We start from the raw sequence: 21,594 nt of genomic DNA on the forward strand, positions 1-21,594 counted from the left end.
TTTGTACAAAGCTTAACACGTTATAAAAAATCAGTTTTTTATTATTGATTTCAATTTATTACTGTGATGGGATTAGCAGTTACAACAGATCATGAGTCTAATAGATTTAGGCTACAGAAAAATATTTTACCACAGTTTTATTCAAAATTTAAAGACTAAATTAAAAGTAGTATTAATTTACTTAGTCGTAAAATAATATTAAAATATTCCACAGATATATGTGAATAGTACATTGTTGGGTTAATTGTGCTATTGAAATTGTGATAAGTTGCTGCCGAGAGTCACTTTGGCTGTAATGGTTATGAGAAAAATTGTAACAATTGCATTTTCATTTTGTTTTGCCGTAGATCTCCAAATAAATGAATGTGTCTCATCAAAAAGACTACCAGAGACTCTGTTTTGTTTAAGGTGAGCCATTACTCTTTTGTATTATACGTTTACTGCCATGTTTTACACACACACACACAAATAATATTTATTACTATCATTCATATCTCTAAAATGCTCACGCACATCCTACACTCACGCGCACACATTCATTCTATGTGGAAGAAACCGAAGCCCCATAATTTTTGCTTTCCACTTGTCTATGTTGTAATTTGTCATTGTGAAGACGACGTCTGTATCAAGGTGGTCTTGTGGCAGTTTTGGGCCGTTTAATATAGATTAATATGCAGATGAATGTTTTTTAGACAGCAAGGAGACAAATATAATACGTTTGGATGATATAAATAAGAGTTTTACATTAATTTATACAATTGACTTTTCACCTCGCGGTTTGCGCGCCATCAATGAAATTCCTTAGTCATCGATTTGATTGGGAGGAAAACAATGGAGTAAATGTCTAAAATGCTGAAATTGTCAAAAGAAAAACGCAACCTCAAGGATTTTTGAAATCCCACTCACCAGCCCACGTCCCCTGCTCTTCTCTTTTTAGCTTTGGAAAGCTGTAATGCAGTGGGCCGAACAAAAACATGGATTTATTTCTTGTTGTGCTGCGTAAGGGGATTACGTCTTCGAGTCCAGAAAAGACAAGCTGATGTTGGTAATTTATTCGTATTCAGAAATGTTTGATTCACAGGCTCTCTCCCCATCTCGCAATTCTTTTTTTCTTCTTTTTTTCCTTTTGCTACTTTGGGGGTCTATGACTTAGCCCTAACCTTTCCCATAGTTATCTTTAACTTTTATTAGTAGTAGTCACTGGTTTATACTTTAATGCCAATTATTTATCAAATATAGTTTGTAGAAAGCATTGTAGAAGCAGCTCACCAGCAAATTCTATTTTATTGTCTTTGCGATTTTCTCCTAAGGCAGTTCATGTAGCCTGGTCCTATAGAGATTCTGATAATTTATCTCCTAAGAGCAACTATCTCTACTTCTGATTTTCAGTTTAATTCTTTATAAAAAAACAATACATTGTTTGTTAAACTTATACGATTATGACAACTCATAAATCATTATAGTTGTGAGCATAAGAATAGACTATTAGATTTGATAAAGTTGTGTGTATCTACTCCTGACCGTGTTCACAGGGGAGTGGAACAGCTTTCTGTGCTTCAGAAGGCGCTTCATTTGCATAATTTTCCTTGTCTGCTGTGACGCTCTGTTTCGAGGGAGTTCACTGGGGTGTGCATGAGTATGTTAACATGCTACTTTGTGCACGTTAGTGGTACAAGAAAGACTCACTAGAGCGCAGCCCATGGTGGCATTTAGTATAGGTCCGAGAACATGGACGTTTAATTTAGTGGTATGTATTATCTGTGTCTGAAGACGCTTCAACCAGAGCGCACGACACTACTTTCGTTATCTGCATGCTTTACTGATCTACGTCAAAACAGAGAAAAGGAAGGATTTTAAGTTCTGTAGTGCGACTGAATCGCTGCCTTACTGCAGAAACGTCTTATGACTCCTGCCAGTGCGGTTCTCGCTTTGTTGTCTTCCCGATTTAGCTTTACTCTGGACCGCGGTTTGATCGATTTCTGCCGCTGAATGAGAAAAACTCGCGCTGTGCTGCGCGCTGCTCGTCAGAGAGGAAGGTAAGCGGGACAGAGGCAGAGTTCTCGCATGGTTGTTAAATGGCGAGTTTGTGATTTATGACCGCGCGACTGAAATCTCGGTTCAGGGAGAGTTCATACTCGCACATACACACACACTGACTCACAGGCAAGTCAGATTTCTCCCGTGCGGCAGCTGGGGTCTCCTACTTTGTGGCTTTAGCGTCTTTTCTTTTACCTTGTTGCGTGTATGATAGTGCCGGACCGTAAATTAGTAAATGTCAAGCGTGAAGGGCTCGTTTCGTTTAGAAAGTAGAAAGGCCTTTAAATTCAGTTAGCTATTTTTGTGGTTTATGTAGGCTATTCTTTGTATAACAATTAGGCGTAATTTTATAGTAGTTCAATCTGTTTAAAAGTTATAAAAATGTTTACTTGTTTCTCTATGAATTTTTCAATATATAGTTAACGTTGAAATATTCGTATTATTTTTATTATTATATTAATGATGTCATTGCTTATATATACGCTTAACATATAGTTTATTTTTTGTTTTCACGCATATACATGTATGTATATAACTGGATAAATTAGCAAACTACTTTTTAAAGACCTGGTTTATTTCTTTATTTTAAATAATTAAAATAATTTAAATAATTGATAAAAATACGTATTTTTATTGCTTTAAGTTTTTTAAACCGTCATTGTTGACTGTAGCCTACTACAACCTCCGCGCTTTGCAGGTTTTTCAGGTTTTCTGTTACTACAGCTTTCTAACCCCCACAAAACACGCAGAGACTTGAAAATACCTAAAATCATAAAATGTTGGAAAAAACTTAACCAAATCAAATGCCGGTCACTGATTTATGCTTTTTTTGCCTTCAATTGTAAACTAAGTGGCCAACATAAAAATAAAGGTCACATAGATCCCCGTAGTGGCCTATAATTATCGCTACTTATAGCTTAAGTTTTAATTCAATTTATACTACAAATTTACATTAAACTCCTACTCTACTGGTTACATGAAATATTGTTTTATAGTGTTAGAAACTTGGAAGTAAACATTTTCATATTTTTATGGGCCTAAATGTTGACTGGTGATTTGGTCAAGTGGCGGTCATTTATTAGTTCACCTCAGTTATGTTGGCTATTGTTTCAGCTGGCCATAAGGTAAGTGGTGACTGGTTCACCCGGTCTCGCCGCGGTGTCAGTTGAGCTTTGAAAAGTAAGATGGATAGACCTTATTTCACCCGCTTACCGTATCTTCTCTCCATAGGTTCACCCGTAGAGCCCATTGGCGAAGAGGTGTCACGTGACTACGCTGAGCCAATGTTCTTCTACAACGGTGTCAGGACCTTGTCAGAAAGCGAAATAAACATTGGGAAACGGCGAGATGCAAAAAGCGACCTACTGCGACGGCTCGGCAATTTACAGTGGCTTCCCCTATCAAAGCGCAAACGGTTTAGGTTATGATGCCAATCAACAGCAATATCTGCACGCCCTTCATGTGGAAAGTGAGTACCGTCGACCGGCCTGCTCCCTGCAGTCCCCTGGTGGCTCTGCAGCTCTGCACAAACCCAGCGAAATCTCTGAAGGTTGCCAACGGAGTAACGGAACCCAAGCCCCAGTACCAGACATCCCCGAAAACAACCAGCCCCATACTGCCCCTCTAGGACCAGTTTCCCCCAGTGCCCTGAACCAAATTCCGAGCAGTGATGCCACAACCAAAAGTCCAGGGCACGCCTCTCCAACCCCAGCCACTAGAAAGCAAATTTTTCCTTGGATGAAGGAGTCCCGTCAGAATACAAAGCAGAAACCATGTAGTAACATTTCAGGTGATTACAAATTATTTGTCTTATCTGTTTTTTTAGTATTTGCTAGCAGTTTGTCGCCTTTTGGCATTTACATTGGTTCTTTATTCTAACTGACAAATTTATTTATGATGACGTTATACATGTTGAATTATTTAAGATAAACAACACTTCCGATAGAGCGTCTCTTGTGGTGGTTAGACTTATCTCAAAGGCTAGTGATCACATGTACTGAAGACACTCTTTCAACACGCACGCACATACACACACACACACACACACATTCTGGTTTCCATGTTTTGTGGGGACAGTCCATAGACATAACGCATTTTATACCATACAAACTGTATATTCTATTCCCCTTACCTACCCAATTCCCTAACCCCAACCATCAGAAACCCTTCTGATACTTCACATTTTCAAGAAACTTTTTGATTTGCTTGTTTCCACAAAAACACTGGTATTCCTACAATTGGTCCCCACAACGTGATAATTACCAGGTACACACAACACACACACACACACACACACACACACACACACACACACACACACACACACACACAAACACACACACGTGTGTGTGATTTACAATTACACGCTTTCCTTTCATGCACAACCTTGTTTTCTTTAGATGTATTAGTCAGTTGCAATAGTGTGCTATCTGAACATATGAAGAACTAAGCCTTAGGTAATGGTTGCAGCTATAATGTGCTTAATTTACCAACTGACAAGAGAATTCTTAAATTAATTTAGAGCTGTAAATTTTTCATGTCACTATTACATGTTGTACAATGTTTTAACAACAGGGGCGTTATTGAGCACTGCAAACAAGAAAAACAACAATAACTGAATGTTGAGTGGGTGGTGGAGTCGATTTACTGATGCTGATGTTAAACACTATTTATTGTAGGCCTACTTTATGCTTTAATTGACTAAAGCCTTTTTGTCCTCATACAGTAGAAAGCTGCACTGAAGACAAGAGTCCACCTGGTTCTGCTGCTTCCAAGCGCGCTCGAACTGCATATACTTCTGCGCAACTGGTAGAGCTGGAGAAAGAATTTCATTTCAACCGTTACCTATGTCGCCCGCGAAGAGTGGAAATGGCCAATCTGCTCAATCTGACGGAAAGGCAGATTAAAATATGGTTCCAAAATCGCAGGATGAAGTACAAAAAGGACCAGAAAGGCCTTGGAATGATGCCCTCTCCTGGGGCGCAATCTCCCAACAGTCCAATTGCTCTGTCATCGGTTGGAGGAGGAGGGAATGGGAGCGGATATTTAAGTTCAATGCATTCTTTGGTTAACAGTGTGCCCTACGACTCACCCTCTTCAGCATCTTATAACAAGCTCCAGCCCACTGCATACAGCCTTCCTACGTCATATCCACCTCCTCTTAATAATTGCCCGCCTCCTCAGAAGCGATATCCGGGGGTTGGCACAGCCACGCCTGAATACGAGACTCACCATCTTCAAGCAAACAATAATTACGGGACTGAAGTGCAAGGTAGCCCAGTTTACGTTAGTGGGAATGGAGGCTACTCGGATTCATTGGTGGGCATGGGGGCCTCGGTTTTTGGTCTGACACATCTACCGCATCCACCTCAAGGCAACATAGACTACAACGGCGCTATCACAATGGGAAACGGCCACCAGCAAGGAGCGTGCGATCCAAACCCGTGCTCATTTACCGACCTTACTCCGCACTATTCTCAGGGAAGAATTCAGGAAGCGCCCAAACTGACTCATCTGTAATGTGGCTACAATTTGTTGTTTTGCTGACTGCGTTTTCCTGACCTAGCTCAGGCGATTTGTGTTGGTTTATACTTAACGGCAAAGTTATAGTTCCTTAAAAACTTAAATTTCGTCACATCATGGAAATGTGTTTACTATTTTATTTGTTTGAAGGAAAATTGAAACAGGGTATAAGAACACATAAAACCTATGTTTTATGATTCTTTTTTTAAATGTGAATTTAAAGCTTCAAATTTGTTCAATGTTTTTCTTTATTGTTTTGCATTTTGCACTTGGGTTAGAATGCGTAGGAACACAACCAGAGCTTATCCATCAGCCTTATCTTGGACAAGTGAGCTAGTGTCTTTCAGATGTATTTATTTTGTTTTCCTGGACAATGGATTTTAAGTGTTGTAGCCCAATCCCTCAAAGTTGGGAATCCTCCCAGCCACATCAGTGCTGAAACGTTATATGGTCTATGATGGCACGCAAGACTGTTTATTGAAAGCCAATGTGTTCAAAATATATCAGTGTGTGCGAATGTTAATCATGTGCAGAGTCGAGAAAGACATCGATTAAACACCCAAAACTCACACTTTTTATTTGTTCAATATTTTTGTCCAATTCCATGCTGCTCCATTTTCAAATAAAGAAAGAAAGAAACTGACGAACTTATATATTTAATTTTGTAGCAAAGAGGTTACACAAGAACAAGATCAATCACAATGAGTACAAGAGCATTTAAACATCATATAGGTTTTAGGCAAATTTTATATTTTAATTATACGTTTCTAAAAAAATACTGAAAAAATGCTTTACGGCAAAGAAAGGCCAACACTTCTCCGTGATTTTGTGTGGCGCACCGTCATTTCCTGCAGTCTGAATTTTAGTTCAAGCAGACCCATCCATTGTCGTGACAGCTCCTCTCCGGCTTCCAGCAGCGCCTGTGGGAGAGAAACATTTAAAATGGATAATCTTTAATATTCTGCAATAATAAAATCGAGTCCTCTGTTAGGTCAATGAGTGTACAATAGCGCGTTGGTGTACAGTACAAAATGCAACATCAATTAAATATTAGTCTGGTTGCATGACAATAGCACTTATAATTTTAAGTAATTGGGTAATATAATTAACTTTTTTGTAATTGCAAAATTTACCAATCTTATTTGGTACACAAGATTAATTCACTGATAAATTTAGGATCACATTTAGCAACTATATCTTTTTAAAAGATGTTTTTTGCCAACCGGTAGAAAAAAAACATTTGTTTTATTTAAATAGTCTGTTACGAATGAATCGTGGTCGTGGTTAATGGTATACATTGTAAATTAATTCAATACACCTTTACAGTTTCTGTTCTAACAATGACCATATAGTCTACTTAAGTCTTCTATGAACAGTTATGGCATATGGTTAGCAGGACAAACCAGAACAATTAATCCACTACAAATAAATGGATGTAGTCAAAGTTGATCAATTTAAGGCGAAATCACGCATGATCTCATTTAAATGTGTTTAGGGGTTCCATGAAGTAAGGAGCATGCCTTAAGACATTACACCGTTTGGGACCCATTGCCACCCCTCACAATATTAATTCATCTTCCCATAACATCCTGAATATAGAAAAGCACAAACACTCCACATAAGTGTGTCATGTTATGCAATCTGAAAATATCGGGTAAATTCAAATCTCTATATGAGCAAAAAAACAGAAGCAACCATTCTAACAATGTCGCATTTTCTGCCTTGAGTCCTAAAAGGATTTCATCTTGCGTAGGGCTTTTAAATGTGTTGTGGGGCTACGAGGCTGTCAGACCTTTAGGCAAGTAAGATTGATCGCGCACAGGCTACTAGGGTTCTTTGTTTGGAACACCAGCCCTAAACCTTCAAACGGCCCAACCAATCATTTCCCTAGCGCTTTTTTTAAAAAACACTCAGTTGACAAAACACTTCACAGATTAAAAAAATCTAAACACCATCTGGTAATGGTAAACATAACTTTTATTTGAATCTTAATCAGGCCTACACAGCACAGCACGTACATTATAATACATTAAACAAGTACCCATATGTTACATGCTGATATAAAGTCATGTATCATCAGGAATTCACTTTAATCCTCATTGTTTAAACTTTACAACTATATTTGGAAACAAAACTGTAATCGTGATATAAGGAAGCATTTTATTTTAATTACATTACGGAAAGCACACTTAGATGGTGAATATTTAAAGATACGGAGAGTATACGTGCATATTTTTTCACAATTAATTGTACCCTAAAGATTTTTAAAAGGTGACTCTCCAATCCCCTTATGTGAGTTGAATGTATTAAAAGCTGCGCAGATCCGTAAAACTGTACAACAGTCAATTTGAACCTCTTTGACTAAGAATTGGTGCAATGTTTATTTGACATTTTTTAGAAAATACAGAGATAGGTTGCGCGGTTTCATGCAGCACTGCTATTTTTATAGTATCTTTTAATACTATCAGGATCCACCGGCTGCAACCAGTCAAAACATAGCCTAAAGTTGCAAAGTATTAGGCTATGGCCTGCTTTATCGAAAATATGACACCTATAAAAATAGCAGTGGCCCCGCCCTCTAAAAAAGTGTTGGTACACTGGATCTATCAAGCTAAAGACTTTAAAAATGAACTGAAAGTTCAAGCCACGTGATTACGTCTTGACAATATAAAAGTTATTTTCCACACATTTAAAATTAGAGCGAATTTTTGAACACAAATACACTTGAAGAACTTTCCATATCCAAGCTCTTGGGGGTGAGGCAACACGTTAACAATAAATTACAATAAATAATAAGTTTAAGCGTTAGACTGGCTTTATCAATAGTCAGCCGTCAGTTACTGATTGTCTTCTTTAGCTCCTGTTGACGCGGACTTATCAATCAACGGCTCAACACTCAAGGACCATCACCCACTTATCCAACCTTTTTTTGAACACACCATCTCAAGCAGGCATAGGAAGCAGCCAAGCCTAGGGCCCAGGAACATCAGTGGATCAGCCCACTTTTAGCCAGCTCCCTGCCTCTGCGAAGAAAAGACAAACAACACCTAGCCGACAGCTATTAATAAGGAAGTTACTTGCTTCTTACCAAAGGGCAATTTTAGGTAAACTATAAGAAACTAAAGCACCTAATTAAATTAAAGAAGGTTATTTAATGTTACATAAACTAAATATTTTGCACAGTCCTTTCCACGTTGTTCACATTATTGAGGTAAATCGTGTGAAAACTTCTTTTTCATTGAACCATTTCTTTATACATTTTTATAATCTGAAGAACCTTAAAGAACCTTTTGTGGAACAGAAAGGTTCTTCAGATATTAAAGGTGCTTTAAATAACCATTTAGACAGAAAAGGTTCTTCTATGGTATCATGAAGCACCTTTATTTTTAGGAGTGTGCTGTGGTGCTGCTTAGGCGTTTGTTAGATTTCACATATGATGATTTGTGCCACACACATCTCTGAGAAACAATGTTTTGGTAAAACAGCTTTACTTAAAAAAATACAACAGCATGTAAAACAACATAATAGTGCTACTGTGCTGTCTTAACATAGTATGGCTGTGTGACAATATGGTTTGTTTCTATTTATAAACAGTTTGTTCCAGTCCTTGAATCTGATTGGTCAATAGTTGTACTTTTAGTGTTATTTTTACAGTAGCCTACGTCGTTTACAGTTTGAAGTCAGATATTGTATTGGATATATGTCTTGTTAGATAAGGCAAATAGCCCATGTCTAAATATTATTTATATGTAACATGACAAGATATTATGTTGTATAGGCTCCTGTTTTCAGGCTACACAAAGCTTCCAGATCGTTGTTTGGCTACCAGAGGAGGAGGTCCGCGCAGCGTGAGAACAGCACACAAACATACACACAGCTTTTGGAACTCGAGAAGAGCTCAAATACAGCAAATACCTTTTCAGGCCACAGCGCGTGGAAACAGTCGCGTTGCTCAACTTAACGAAATGCCAGGTCAAGATGTGGTTCCAGAACTGGCGAAAAGCGTCGGAACCCGACTAACGACATCCTTGGGGAGCTAAGCAAAACGACCGAAGAGGAAAGTGGTGCATAGAGCGACGAGGACATGTATGACCCGAGTCATGTTAGGGAAGGCCTTGTATATGGAGAGTCTTTTCAAAACGAGCTGTCAGTTTCCAGGCAGCCCTGCGATGCAAAAGACATGCAAACCTTTAATCTGTTTCCTAGTGGCTTTAGGGACAGAAGTCTGAAAGATGTTCCCAGTCAGTCACCTACTGCTCTGGGCGAAGAGACAACAATACGCCATGATATTAATGTGCCAGCTGGGACAATTACAGTCCCCACGTTATTGGCGCATTTTTGCAGGATTTGGGACTACTCGTGTCTGTCCGACACAGACTCGTCAACACCAGAGATTTGCAGTGGAATTTTACTTAAGGATCCTACGGTTGTTTTACGACATACAAATGACTGATTGTCAAAGCGGAATGGTTAACAAATTCAAGGACAAAACAGAAGTTTTAATAGTTGTTTTTTTATGCAAGGTGACAAATTGTTGAAGGTAAGCTAACTTTGAATGCTGTACTGAAAAAGGTCCAATCTATTCGTAACAAAAATAACAGTTACGATTATCTTATTATTTTTGTAAGAATAAACAAATTTTTTTAACTACTTGAAGTCTCAGTCTGTTGTCAGAATAACAGCACAATACATTCTGCATTAAATATTAGGCTATGTCAAAGAAGCAACTATATTAGTCGCCACAAAATGTATACGCATAATCTAATTCTTCATCTAACCACTTTTAACCCGATTATTATTTTCATATGTACTACTGTGTTTTTACATTAACGCATTTATGTATTTTGTCGCCGAGACATTTTTGGAATAAACAAAAATTTTGTTGAAAGTGTTTCAAAACAAATAAGATTGTCCATGCTAAAACAATGTTAGATACATTAAGGCATTCATGTTCCACAGCAACTCGTTGGGTAATGGCAAGATGAACAACGGGGTAAAATTTACTTTAAATTCTGGAAAATAAGTGCACTATAAAATATTAATTGAAAATATTATTGTTAATAATTTTCGTTTTAGACCGATGCATAGGCCTATTAATGTTTTATAATTAATCCCTCAAAAATCTTACTTTAGCTGCGATGTTTAGTTAAACCGCATCCGTAAAATTTTATAAAAGTTACCATTTAAGCCGACAAACCGGATTCAAACATGGCTTTACCGCCAGACTTGCGCTCTTTGTCTCGGCCTCGTCTCTGCTCGGCCCGGGGAAATGCCTTGGATGCTTCTCTCCCTGACAAAGTCATAAATCAAAGTCTTTCATGCAGGTTGACAGCCCAGAGACAATCACTGCCCGCGAAAAGTCTGCGCAGATATTTAAGAGTCTTTTCGAGTTTTCCACTCTCTTTTTGCCATTAAACCATTTACGACCCTAAAGCACAACCCACGTGGACGATCAATAATAATTACTTTTTATTGCCGTTTAAAACCCGGAATTAGGATCACACAAAACACCCTTGAACTACATTTTCACTGCGCAGGCCGTAATTTGTTTCAGTCTGTTTATAGCTTTTTCTTGTCTCTTTGCCATGACTGTGAAATGACTAAAGTAGATTTTGACTTAACAATTACATTTTCTTTTAAAAAGATTGCCATGTGTAGTTTTCTTTTGTACTTTTAGGTAATTCTGCTGGTATAAAACTGATATTACAATTATAATGTTACTTTGAAAAGTAGTCTACTTATGCTCATCCACATCTTTCACAAAACCCGTTAAATAATTGTAATTAAACTATTTAAGTTGTTCTACATGATTTTTCAAAATTGATCCCATGCATATCAGTGCGATGTATAATATACTTCTATATGAAGCCGAATATGTTCTTATACTATGCTTATAAATTGGCAAGAGGACGCATGGCCGAAATATATACTATATTTATTTGTTTTTCTTCTTGTTGTCCTCCCACAAGCCTTTTGAGTCATGATAAACAATACAAGATAATGACGTGGGTACGCTTTAGGCAGTCAGAAGCTCGGCGAAAGCGCCATTTTGAGCAGAACTACAAAACATTGGGCAAAGCTGTAAACAAAATGTTCCCCTTGTCATCCAGAGGGGGCGCATGTCTCTCCTTCTCCACTTGCCTATAGGAAACATAAACACTCCGTATTCAGTATGATGCACTTTGTAATCATACGCACATGAAGGATTCAGTAACAAGCGATCTACATTAATTTCGGATATTTCTTATGAAATTTGTGATAAGCTACCTACTTTAGTACCACAGCTTAAGTATGGTTAAATGGTGTTAAACAAAGCTGATTAATGAAAGAAAACGTGTAGACTGGTGAATGGTGAACAAATAATGCACTCAACAATATAATCAGTTTATAATTTTAACGCTTTGATGCTAAAGTTTACTGTATAATCAACGCATGAAGCAAAACGAATGCACAAAGAAGTGCAACGTCGCAAATTAAATAGGCTATCTGAACAATGATAAACACAGACTTTTGAAAAAAATGGCAATGGTTTGAAACTCTTACCTGACGCGCTTCTTCAACATAGACTTCCACTCATGCAGCACACCAGTATGTGGATCCTACCCTGACGCTGCCTGTCTGACACAATCCCTCCTTGCTCTTTGCCAGCTAATCCATCCTTTCAATGGAAATTGCCCAATGGGTAATGTAGGCCTACGTCACATTGATCGACAAGAGGTCGGCATTTACATAAGCCCGGTCTTTAACGACAACCTGTCAGCGCAAGGCCACTTAAGATCAGGACGAGACAGAACAACTGATCACTGGCTGACCCAGCCCACGTGACTGTCACTGGTCATTCAAATCACTAGCGAGCAGACAGCCCCCCCTCAATCCACGACTGATTGAAGAAGGCTGAAGGTTGGCTGGGTTAGACCCCGGGTGAGTAGTGAGACGTTAATCAGTCCCTGGGCCCAAAGATCGGCCAGTGTGGCAGCTACGTGCAGGGAAATCCAGGACGATGCCACAATGAGCACATTCCTAGATTTTACGACTATAAGTAGTGGAGACGAAGGTGGCGGGGGATCCTGCTCAGTTAGAGCGTTTCATGGCGACCACGGACTTTCAACATTACAGTCGTGTGCTGTCAGGGTAAATAACTGCACGGGGGACGAGCGATTCATGTCTAGTAGATCATCACAAGACGCCATTCCCCCTCATCCACATCAAGCCGGGACTTACCAGTCCCCCGGGACTCTTTCCATCACCTACAGCGCCCATCCTAGTTACGGAACTCAAAGTTTTTGCGCCGGGTACAATCACTATGCCCTAAATCAGGATGTAGAGTCGTCTGTGGGCTTTCCCCAGTGCGGCCCATTAGTTTACTCTGGAAATATTTCATCTACAGTTGTGCAGCACCGTAACCATCGCCATGGTTACAGCAGCGGAAACGCGCACCTGAATGGTCAATTCCAGTACGCCACAGCCACATATGGTAATATTTCGGATCAAGGGAGCCTTACGTTTGTGGCGGGCTGCTCAAATCCGTTATCCCCTCTTCATGTGACCCATCACGACGCATGCTGTTCACCTTTGTCAGAGGGCGCGTCCACAGGGCAGACTTTTGACTGGATGAAAGTTAAACGGAACCCACCAAAAACAGGTGAGTGTCTGAAGAAATTTCCCATACCAAATATTTTATTATTGAATTATGTTGACGCAGTGTTTATGCTAGAGTATAATCAAAAAGACTTAAAGAAGTAGACTTAAGTATAGAAGTAAACTTGTTTTCAAACACCGTAGTTTAAAAAGTGAAACAACCGGAGACCGTTTGAAGCAAACTGTCTAATAGCTAAATAAAGAGTTTGCGTCCAGACACTTTATTTATCCGTTTACTGTCTATTCAGGGAAAGCTGGAGAGTATGGATATGGAGGGCAGCCAAACACAGTGCGCACTAATTTTACCACAAAGCAACTGACAGAGCTTGAAAAAGAATTTCATTTCAACAAGTACCTGACACGCGCGAGGAGAGTGGAGATTGCAGCAGCGCTTCAACTAAACGAAACTCAGGTAAAGATTTGGTTCCAAAATCGTCGTATGAAGCAGAAGAAACGTGAAAAGGAAGGTTTGATGCCCAAATCTCCTTCCGAACCGAAGGATGGTCCTGAAAAACCTGAGGACGCCTCCGAAAAGTCGCTCTCAGCACCATCGACGCCATCCCCAGCTTCCTCCACCCTTGATCCTTACTCCTCAAACTAGAAGGCTTGCCATACTGTTAATGAGGATGCAGAACAATCAGTGACTCTCGTGTCAAACTTACTGTCAAAGTCATCACGTCTATAAATGGACAGGTGTGAAAGTGTCACATATAGAGAACAATGCACTATTTAGAGATTGTATTGACCTGTACAATTTTGACAGCTCGGTGTATTTTATCTGTACTTTGCGTTTTTGTCTTATAATTTATTTTCTTTGGCACTTTGTCAAGCGACCAGATAGAACACGTTTTTACAAGTGGCTTGTGCATTTTCGTGCACAGTTATAGCAAACGCTGCACTTTTACACACCTTTGCTAGGTCGGACCTGTAAACCACTTGTCAAAATGCCTACCTCATGAACCTGATGACAGTGCAATATATTTATGGTATGTGTGAATTTAAGAGAAAGAATAATTTATTGTCGTAAGTCTTGTCGAAAGATACCAAATCAGATTATTGCATTCATACGAGTTTAACATAATGCGCAACTCTATAAAGTTTTCGACCGGTCACACTGAGTTTTATCAGTCGGAGATGATAGGTCAAGCCTTTCTCGCTTACCATGCTTTAGAAAAAGATCATGACACGGGTGAATTATATGTGTGTATTAAAATAGTTTACTAGTGCAATTTATTTGAATGCTTGTCTTTGAATTCTTGTCTGTCTGTTATTACCAGCTCACACACATTCACAAACCATGCAAGGGTTGTTTATTAAATCTCTATGATGTCTTTTTGAACAGGTTTAACAGTAATAACTAATAATCATTTACCACACTAGATAATTTAATATATTTAAACAGTCCATTGTTTATTCAAGATAACCTGGATAATAGTTAGAATTTGATTATTGATTTGCTTATTTGTATAGTCTTAAACATCTAATAACGCGCTCCATGGGTTTGTAACTGATGCGCATCTGTGCGTATTTCTTCCTTAGGGATGAAGCGATATTGGCACATGGTAAGCGTGTTTATAGAAAGGTTCGCAACGTTGTCATCGTCATTCGTGATGACAACCCTATATTGACCTGTTAGTTTATCGAATCCAAAAGAAGGACGAGGATTAAAGAAGGCAACATCGATTAAGTCATGTCACCTATCAACATTAATGAGTCAGTCTGACCCCATCAGTGTTAATGGCATGTCTCAGTTCCTATTTCTTAGTCCCCGCTTACAAAACAAAACTTTGCTTACAAAACTGTTGTGCGGGGCAGTAACGGAGCACAAGGCCTATCACATAATCTAAAGCCGATTTAATAAGTGGTAAATTTACTAATTCCTTACTTCTAGCACTTTGGAAAAATCCAAGCCTATTTACAGATAAAACGTTCAAGTACAGATCAAAGATCTACCCCCAAACCACAACCATTCACTTTCACACAGCTATAAAGACATACCAAACAGCCAATAAAAAAATAATCTACAGGAACCCACAGGTTGATAAAACACCACACACAATTTGCGTTTATACAACTTAAATGCTTTTATCACTACTTTTTCATCCCTACCTCTCAAATCCACCTGCAAAACCGCACTAAGATAAAGTAGCCTAACACTAACTAGCTTAACTGTTGTTTTAAAGATTTATTTTAATAATGCTAACTTGTGCAGGCAAAAAAGTCCCATCAAAGTGGCCCCAGGACAAAAAACGCTATTGTTCAATATTTATCTTTTATTAAAGGTTTTGATCCACTTCAAATGTTGACTAGTAGGCTATATATTGAATTTGATAATTTGGCAGTAATATGCAGTTTACTTGGCCATGTCATACATTAATTTTAAAACGTAAATGTATCTTTATTATTACTAATTATTACCTTAATAATATTAGGCTATTATTCGAAATTACCAACAATCCATTTAAATTTACAATTAGTCATATAAAAAGTTAAAAATATAAAGACAATCTAAAATCCAATATCGAATTCTTTAAGCAGTTCAGGGATTAATCGAGAATTGTAATGTCATCTTGTCCAGTCTAAGCCTTATGCATGAAGACTCGTGACTATGAAAACATAAACGAGATTACGTTCTCGTGCAGAAGAGGCCGAGCACAACTAAATCAAATCTAACATAACAAATACAGATTATTTAAGGAATTGTAATTAAAAAATATTTAGAAAGATACTTAGGGTTATGCTCATATTATTCTCTATAAAGTGTATTCACGTTTTTGTATATTGAAAGTTTATCATACGTGATACATTCAGTATGCCATCTACCGTATATGGTTATTAAAATCTATTCATGTTTTAATGGGAAAAGTGTTTAAACACACTGAAATAAGCACCTGAAAGAAATGTAGTTAACATTATTTTTAAAAAGTTATAGCCTACATTTGTTTACTTTGTCCTATTAAGCGATTAACTTGTGTCCTTAAACAAGAAACTAACAAGAGCATAATAATGGAAGAAAGGTTTTGAAAATGTTCTTCAAAACATTTTCAAAGTATGTATTTTTAAAAATGTATTTAAAAAAATATTAAATATCATTGTTTATTGTTGTTATAATTATTTATGAAATCTGGTTCTTTATCACAGGCTTTAATCATCACAGACTTACAGGCTTCTAACATTTTAAAAAGATAAATGCTTCATAAATTCGGTAGCGTTTGTATAACATGTAATCAACGTCCTTAACAATTAAGCAACAGGTAAAGAATCAAGATAAAATGCTTCACATGTTTGAAATAAATATTTACTGCTTTACTGGCATGATTATGATAAAAATGATTTCCCGTTGATCATGCGAGAAGAATTGTATTTAATGCATATTACAAAATTCAAACGATATAAGTCAATACAAAATTAAATGTCTTTGCATTTCTATAACTTCAATAAAAAAATGTATTTGATCATCTTCAATGGGGCACTTGTTGGTTACTTTGGGCAGTACATGACAGAGAAACTGTGCGGACACTGTTGTTATTTTAATGTAAAGCTTGTGTAACATTTTATTATTTTATTTAAATATTTTTATTTGTTTTATATAAGTATTTTTTTTTTACGTTAAACAAAAGTTTTTTTTTCATTGTATATCGTTACTGATCCAGCAATTGACACCGTGAAAATGTTAGGCTACTCTTAATAAATAGATGGAACATCTAGAGATTTAAAGTTACTGTTTCACTCTGTTCCATTCTACTATTTTTATGACGATGACCACCCAACCAGTAAGAAATAATCCACACTTCTTTCTAAGGACAAAATTATGTCAAGGAAATATTAAATTTGTTAAAGACCTTCCATTTGATAAGAATTTTAAATAATCTCTTGAAATAGCTCAATGCTTTTGAATAGTAAATTATTACCAAACACATACAAATAGAAAACTACAATATAATTATATTATAAATAATTATTATGACTTATTTTGTTTATTTACAAACATAGAAAGTATTACAGTAAGTATACTTTGTGATAAGATTATAACCCCAAAACTGTTGCATTTCTTCAATAATTTAGACTGTTGAATACCTCACCAATACTTTAGAATTTTGGGTTTGTCTTTTTACCCTAATGACATACATTTTAATGTATTATTTTCTTTTTAGAGAAGCATAGTCGAGAAAGGAATAAACATATAACAAAGTTTCTTTATTAAGACTATCTTAAATGATGGTCTTGTGCTAAACTTGATACAAGTTCATACATTACTGTGTTGACTAAAACATTAATATAAGAGAACATTGATTATTTTCGATCAGCTCTGATGAAGAAACAGGCCTACACATTTTATTATGCAATATTACAAACACCAGCAATTGCAAACTAAACATTGGATGCTGCCTAAAATTATAAAAGGTTCGTAGCTATTGTGCGATCAAGACTAGAAAGATTTCACACCGTCCTTCTTTGTGAACCCATTATGTTTTGGTCCCCCGTTTGATAAAATAGATCCTACTGTAACAACAACGCAAATCGAATACAATATATATTCACGCCAACTTTCACATTCTCATTTTAAATAAAACTTTTCCAAAGCAAACATCATATAAAAACGAACACCATTACAGAGGGGTGTGCAAGCGAGTCAGTCAGATAGAAAAAGAGGAAGAAATGGGGGGTAGAGAGAGGCAAAGTAAAAAGGACAGAAAAAGAGAGGTCCATCCATCACACTGTCTTAACCTCACAGTGACCTCAGCCTGCCAGCCAATGGGGCACCTCCCGTCTGTGCAGGAGATCGGGTAACCGTGGAGATGAACGCTTTAGCATGCTCTTTTTGTGCTGTCTGTCAACACCTTCCAAAATGCGTTACTGCAAGTTTACTGATGTGAGTGCCACTATTTAACTAAAATGACTAGCTAACATAAACCACAACTGCATTTAAGGACGCAACAACTCACATCTGGAAAACAAAAGCCATGTGCGTATACGCTTCACATGCTAATCATTCGCTAATATGTCCTAATAGTCAAACCGGGCAATAAGCCTTGACAAAACTATATATGGATGCAGAAAAACAAATAATGTTAGAATTCTTTTATGCATAGCTGCAGGGGTGGATTTTTTAAGTCACATGCCTAAACCTGTTACCAAGATAAATGATAGTGCATTGACAGCTCAATATAAATAGTGTGATACAGTCACTTAATTATTGCACTTGCAAGTCAAAGCTGGAGAGGTTTGAAATGAGTGATGTGAAATCTCTTTAGCTATCATAAAATTCATAAAAAACACGAAGTGGAATCAGTTGAAAACGGAAACTGTAGAATTGTGAAGATTAAAGCCAATACAAAATGACCAAAGCACAGTCCGAGGTCCTCCCACAACAATACACATGCAAACACTTTAAAAGAAAGCTACTTATGGTCATGTAAAATGCACTTCAGGAGAGAGATAGAGAGAGAGATAAGTGAGAACATGGGAAATATTTCCGCAGTCATTCCCTGAAAGCAAACTGAGGTTTATCAGATTCAGTTTTAACATTTAACCCTAGGGAAACAATTCTCATCCCTTGTGAAGCATACACACACGCACGCACACACACGTCTAAAAATCACAAATCTAAGCTCACATTACTTTTGACAGGCCTACCATTTAAACATTGCATGTGTGGATTTAGGGCAATTTGTCTTCCTGTTGAAAAATGGTTGTAGTTTTAATGTTTTTTATATGTCAGATATATGCTCAGAATACATTTATTGAGTTCCAGTTAAAAAACAAATATTCAAGAGTCTGCTCTTGGAATTAAGTAGCTTCCTAAGAATCCCTTTTAACAAATTTCAGATTTATTATTCCTTATATAAACAAACCAGGGCGTGGACCTTGCATTAGCATCCTAAAAGGTATGTAACATTATTGACCAAAACCAATGACAGTCATTTATTAGTATACTGTAATAAGGTATATTCTTCAAAGTAAAAAGATAACTGATGGCCAAACTCCTGCTTAGGCACTTTACATGGGACATTGCTTGAGTGTTATCATATGTATATCATGCTTTTTAACAGCTGTCTTTCTGCTCCCAGTTTATGCAAACAATGGTTATCCTGTCAGTGTCTTTGAGTAATAATGATATTCTAGTTTTCCAAAGAATGGAAGTGCAGCCTGGGGCGACTGTGACACTCAACTATGTTCATGAGGTGAAACATCTTGTCTTTCTCACACACCTACTCAATCTCACACTAAATGTCATTTACAAAAAGAGAAAGAGCGACAACCTGTCAGACACCTACAGTAAAGTTATGCATACTCAATTATTGTCTGTCCCCTCTGGGAAACGCCAGTCGCACCTGACACACCTGTACAAGTATATGAAGGAATGAAATGCAAACTACATCTCCCAAAAGGCAATAGTTGTCTATGGGTGATTGTATGGATAAGATGGAAAGGCTACCAGTTTGTGTTATCATCAGATGCTGATATCAGTTGCAGGGATGGACACAATAGGCATTGAACAGGTTAAGAATAAAATACTAAACAGTCTTCAGAACCATAATTTCAAGAGTTCGCCCTAATATCTAATCTGATTGCGAAAGTAGGCATCTTTTGGCGCGCTGTCCTGGGGGAGGGCTCTGGATCCGGAGTGAAGCTCGAACTCCCCGATCCCAAAGTGGGATAGAACAGATTAGAGTGGCGAGTTGGGGTGGTGGAGGGATGTCGGAAAACAATCTCGAGACTTAGACAGGTAGGATGTCTGTATGGCTGATATGTTTGGCTTATTACCTAATGAGATGCACCTGTGCTGAATTAGTTAATTATCTGATCGTGCTCCCGAACGTTGTTAAAGGACAAGTTCGGTATTTTACACTTAAAGCCCTGTTTTCAGATTGTTTATGATGAAATAGAACAGTTTTGACTGAAATTTCGACACATGCGGCTGCCCCGAGAATCCTCGGGTGCTTGTTGTTTCACCTCTACAATGGCCGCAGGTGCACAGGAACAATCCTTCCCAAAATGCACCAAACCTCTGCTCACAAAGACGTGAAACTCACCGAGTGGTCAGGGGTGTTCACTGATATGCTCACACAAAAATCGCTGCAAAAGATGCTTTCCAACAGGTGTTTTACTGTTCGTTGTAAACATGTGGACCTATTTTTCCAAAAGCCTCACACCCGTATTCTTCTGTTGAGAGCTTGAATAATAGACACTCCAGCCCAGTTGTTGGCGATAATCCGCCTTTGCCAATTGCAAGAATACAAACAATGTTCCCGGCGCGGAGTAATACCGTACCTCACAGCACATCTAATACAAGTCAATGGAGTTGGCAAAAACTACGATAAAACCTGTTGGAATGTGTATTTTGCAGCGATGTTTGTGTGAGCATCAGTGAACACCCCTGACCACTCGGTGAGTTTCACATCTTTGTAAACAAAAGTTTAATGCATTTTAGGAAGGATTGTTTCAGTGCACCTATACACCCATTGTAGAGGTGGGAGGTGAAACAACAAGCACCTGAAAATTATCGGGGCAGCCGCATATGTCCAAATTTCAGTCAAAACCGTTCTATTTCATCATAAACAATCTGAAAACAGGGCTTTAAGTGTAAAATACCGAACTTATCCTTTAATAAACCATATAATAAAAAAAGGTTAGCAACAAAAATACTTGTTAAAGAAACTGTACCACAATATAAAAAGAACAAATGTGACCCTGGACCACAAAACCAGTCTTAAGAGTCATATAAAATTGAGGTGGAGACATCATCTGAAAGTTCAATAAATATGCTTTCCATTGATGTATTTTTTTTAATATCTTGTAGAGATACAATTATTTGAAAATCTGTAATCTATGGCTGCAAAAAATGGAAATATTGAGAAAAGTTGAAAAGTTGTCCAAATGAAGTCCTTAGCAGTGCATCCACTTAGACAAGTAAGTTTTGATATATTTACAGTAGGAAATTCACAATATCTTCACGTAACATGATCTTTACATAATGAATCCTGAATAATGAATTTTGGCATCTGATACAATGTATTTTTGGATTTTGCTACAAATTACCTATACTCCAGGGTCACAAATATATACCACAATGTACACTTACTCCTGGACCCTTTTTTAAAATCTGAATTCAACCCAGTTTCACAGGAAAATGTAACTGTTTTATGCAGGTGGTGATTTTGTATGAATTTGAATAGGAAAAGCAAGAATGAAACCACACCCCAAACCCCACCCCTAAACCGGATAAAAGCGAATCATGCTAAATTATATAAGTTATCTGCCTCATAAAATAGATCATGAGGGTCCATTGCTGCATTTATGGTAGTAAATAACTTAAGATGCCTGTTGATTCATTTATCTGTGTACTGTGTCAAATGAAAAAGACATACTAAAAATAAAGAAAAATTCATGCAC

The 21,594-nt window shown here is 37.5% G+C and overlaps 2 protein-coding genes and 1 long non-coding RNA gene across 9 annotated transcripts in view; 2 read left to right on the forward strand and 1 right to left on the reverse strand.

Moving 5' to 3' along the window:
* hoxa3a (homeobox A3a) overlaps positions 1–6,202 on the forward strand; it is a 34,000-nt gene extending 27,798 nt beyond the window's left edge. For 3 of the 7 annotated variants that reach the window (XM_073858396.1, XM_073858398.1, XM_073858397.1), the window contains 3 exons: positions 348–408; positions 3,268–3,826; positions 4,763–6,202. In XM_073858396.1, coding sequence (XP_073714497.1) covers positions 3,385–3,826; positions 4,763–5,556 — 1,236 coding nt within the window. In that variant the 5' untranslated portion in view covers positions 348–408; positions 3,268–3,384 and the 3' untranslated portion in view covers positions 5,557–6,202. Of the gene's footprint in view, positions 1–347; positions 409–1,618; positions 1,748–1,786; positions 2,037–3,267; positions 3,827–4,762 lie in introns of those variants that run through there. The other 4 variants (XM_073858401.1, XM_073858400.1, XM_055220026.2 and 1 more) reach the window with 4 other exon arrangements.
* Positions 6,203–6,332: 130 nt separating this feature from the next.
* Positions 6,333–13,681, reverse strand: LOC141351486 (uncharacterized). The gene is made up of 2 exons (XR_012359745.1): positions 13,553–13,681; positions 6,333–6,479 (listed from the first exon to the last, which is right to left on the reverse strand). It is a non-coding gene; the product is annotated as an uncharacterized lncRNA (long non-coding RNA).
* hoxa1a (homeobox A1a) lies at positions 12,568–14,730 on the forward strand. Its single transcript, XM_055220028.2, has 2 exons — positions 12,568–13,201; positions 13,446–14,730. The coding sequence occupies exons 1-2, from the start codon at positions 12,568–12,570 to the stop codon at positions 13,796–13,798; spliced, it is 987 nt and encodes a 328-aa protein (XP_055076003.2). The 3' UTR covers positions 13,799–14,730.
* Positions 14,731–21,594: the final 6,864 nt, after the last annotated feature.

Source organism: Misgurnus anguillicaudatus, chromosome 20 (assembly GCF_027580225.2).
Source record: "Misgurnus anguillicaudatus chromosome 20, ASM2758022v2, whole genome shotgun sequence".
Classification (NCBI taxonomy): domain Eukaryota; kingdom Metazoa; phylum Chordata; class Actinopteri; order Cypriniformes; family Cobitidae; genus Misgurnus; species Misgurnus anguillicaudatus.

Coding starts and splice junctions, on each gene's coding strand:
- hoxa1a (XM_055220028.2), top strand. CDS start 12,568: ATGAGCACATTCCTAGATTTTACGACTATAAGTAGTGGAGACGAAGGT. Junction 13,202..13,445: donor ACGGAACCCACCAAAAACAG/GTGAGTGTCTGA, acceptor CTGTCTATTCAG/GGAAAGCTGGAGAGTATGGA.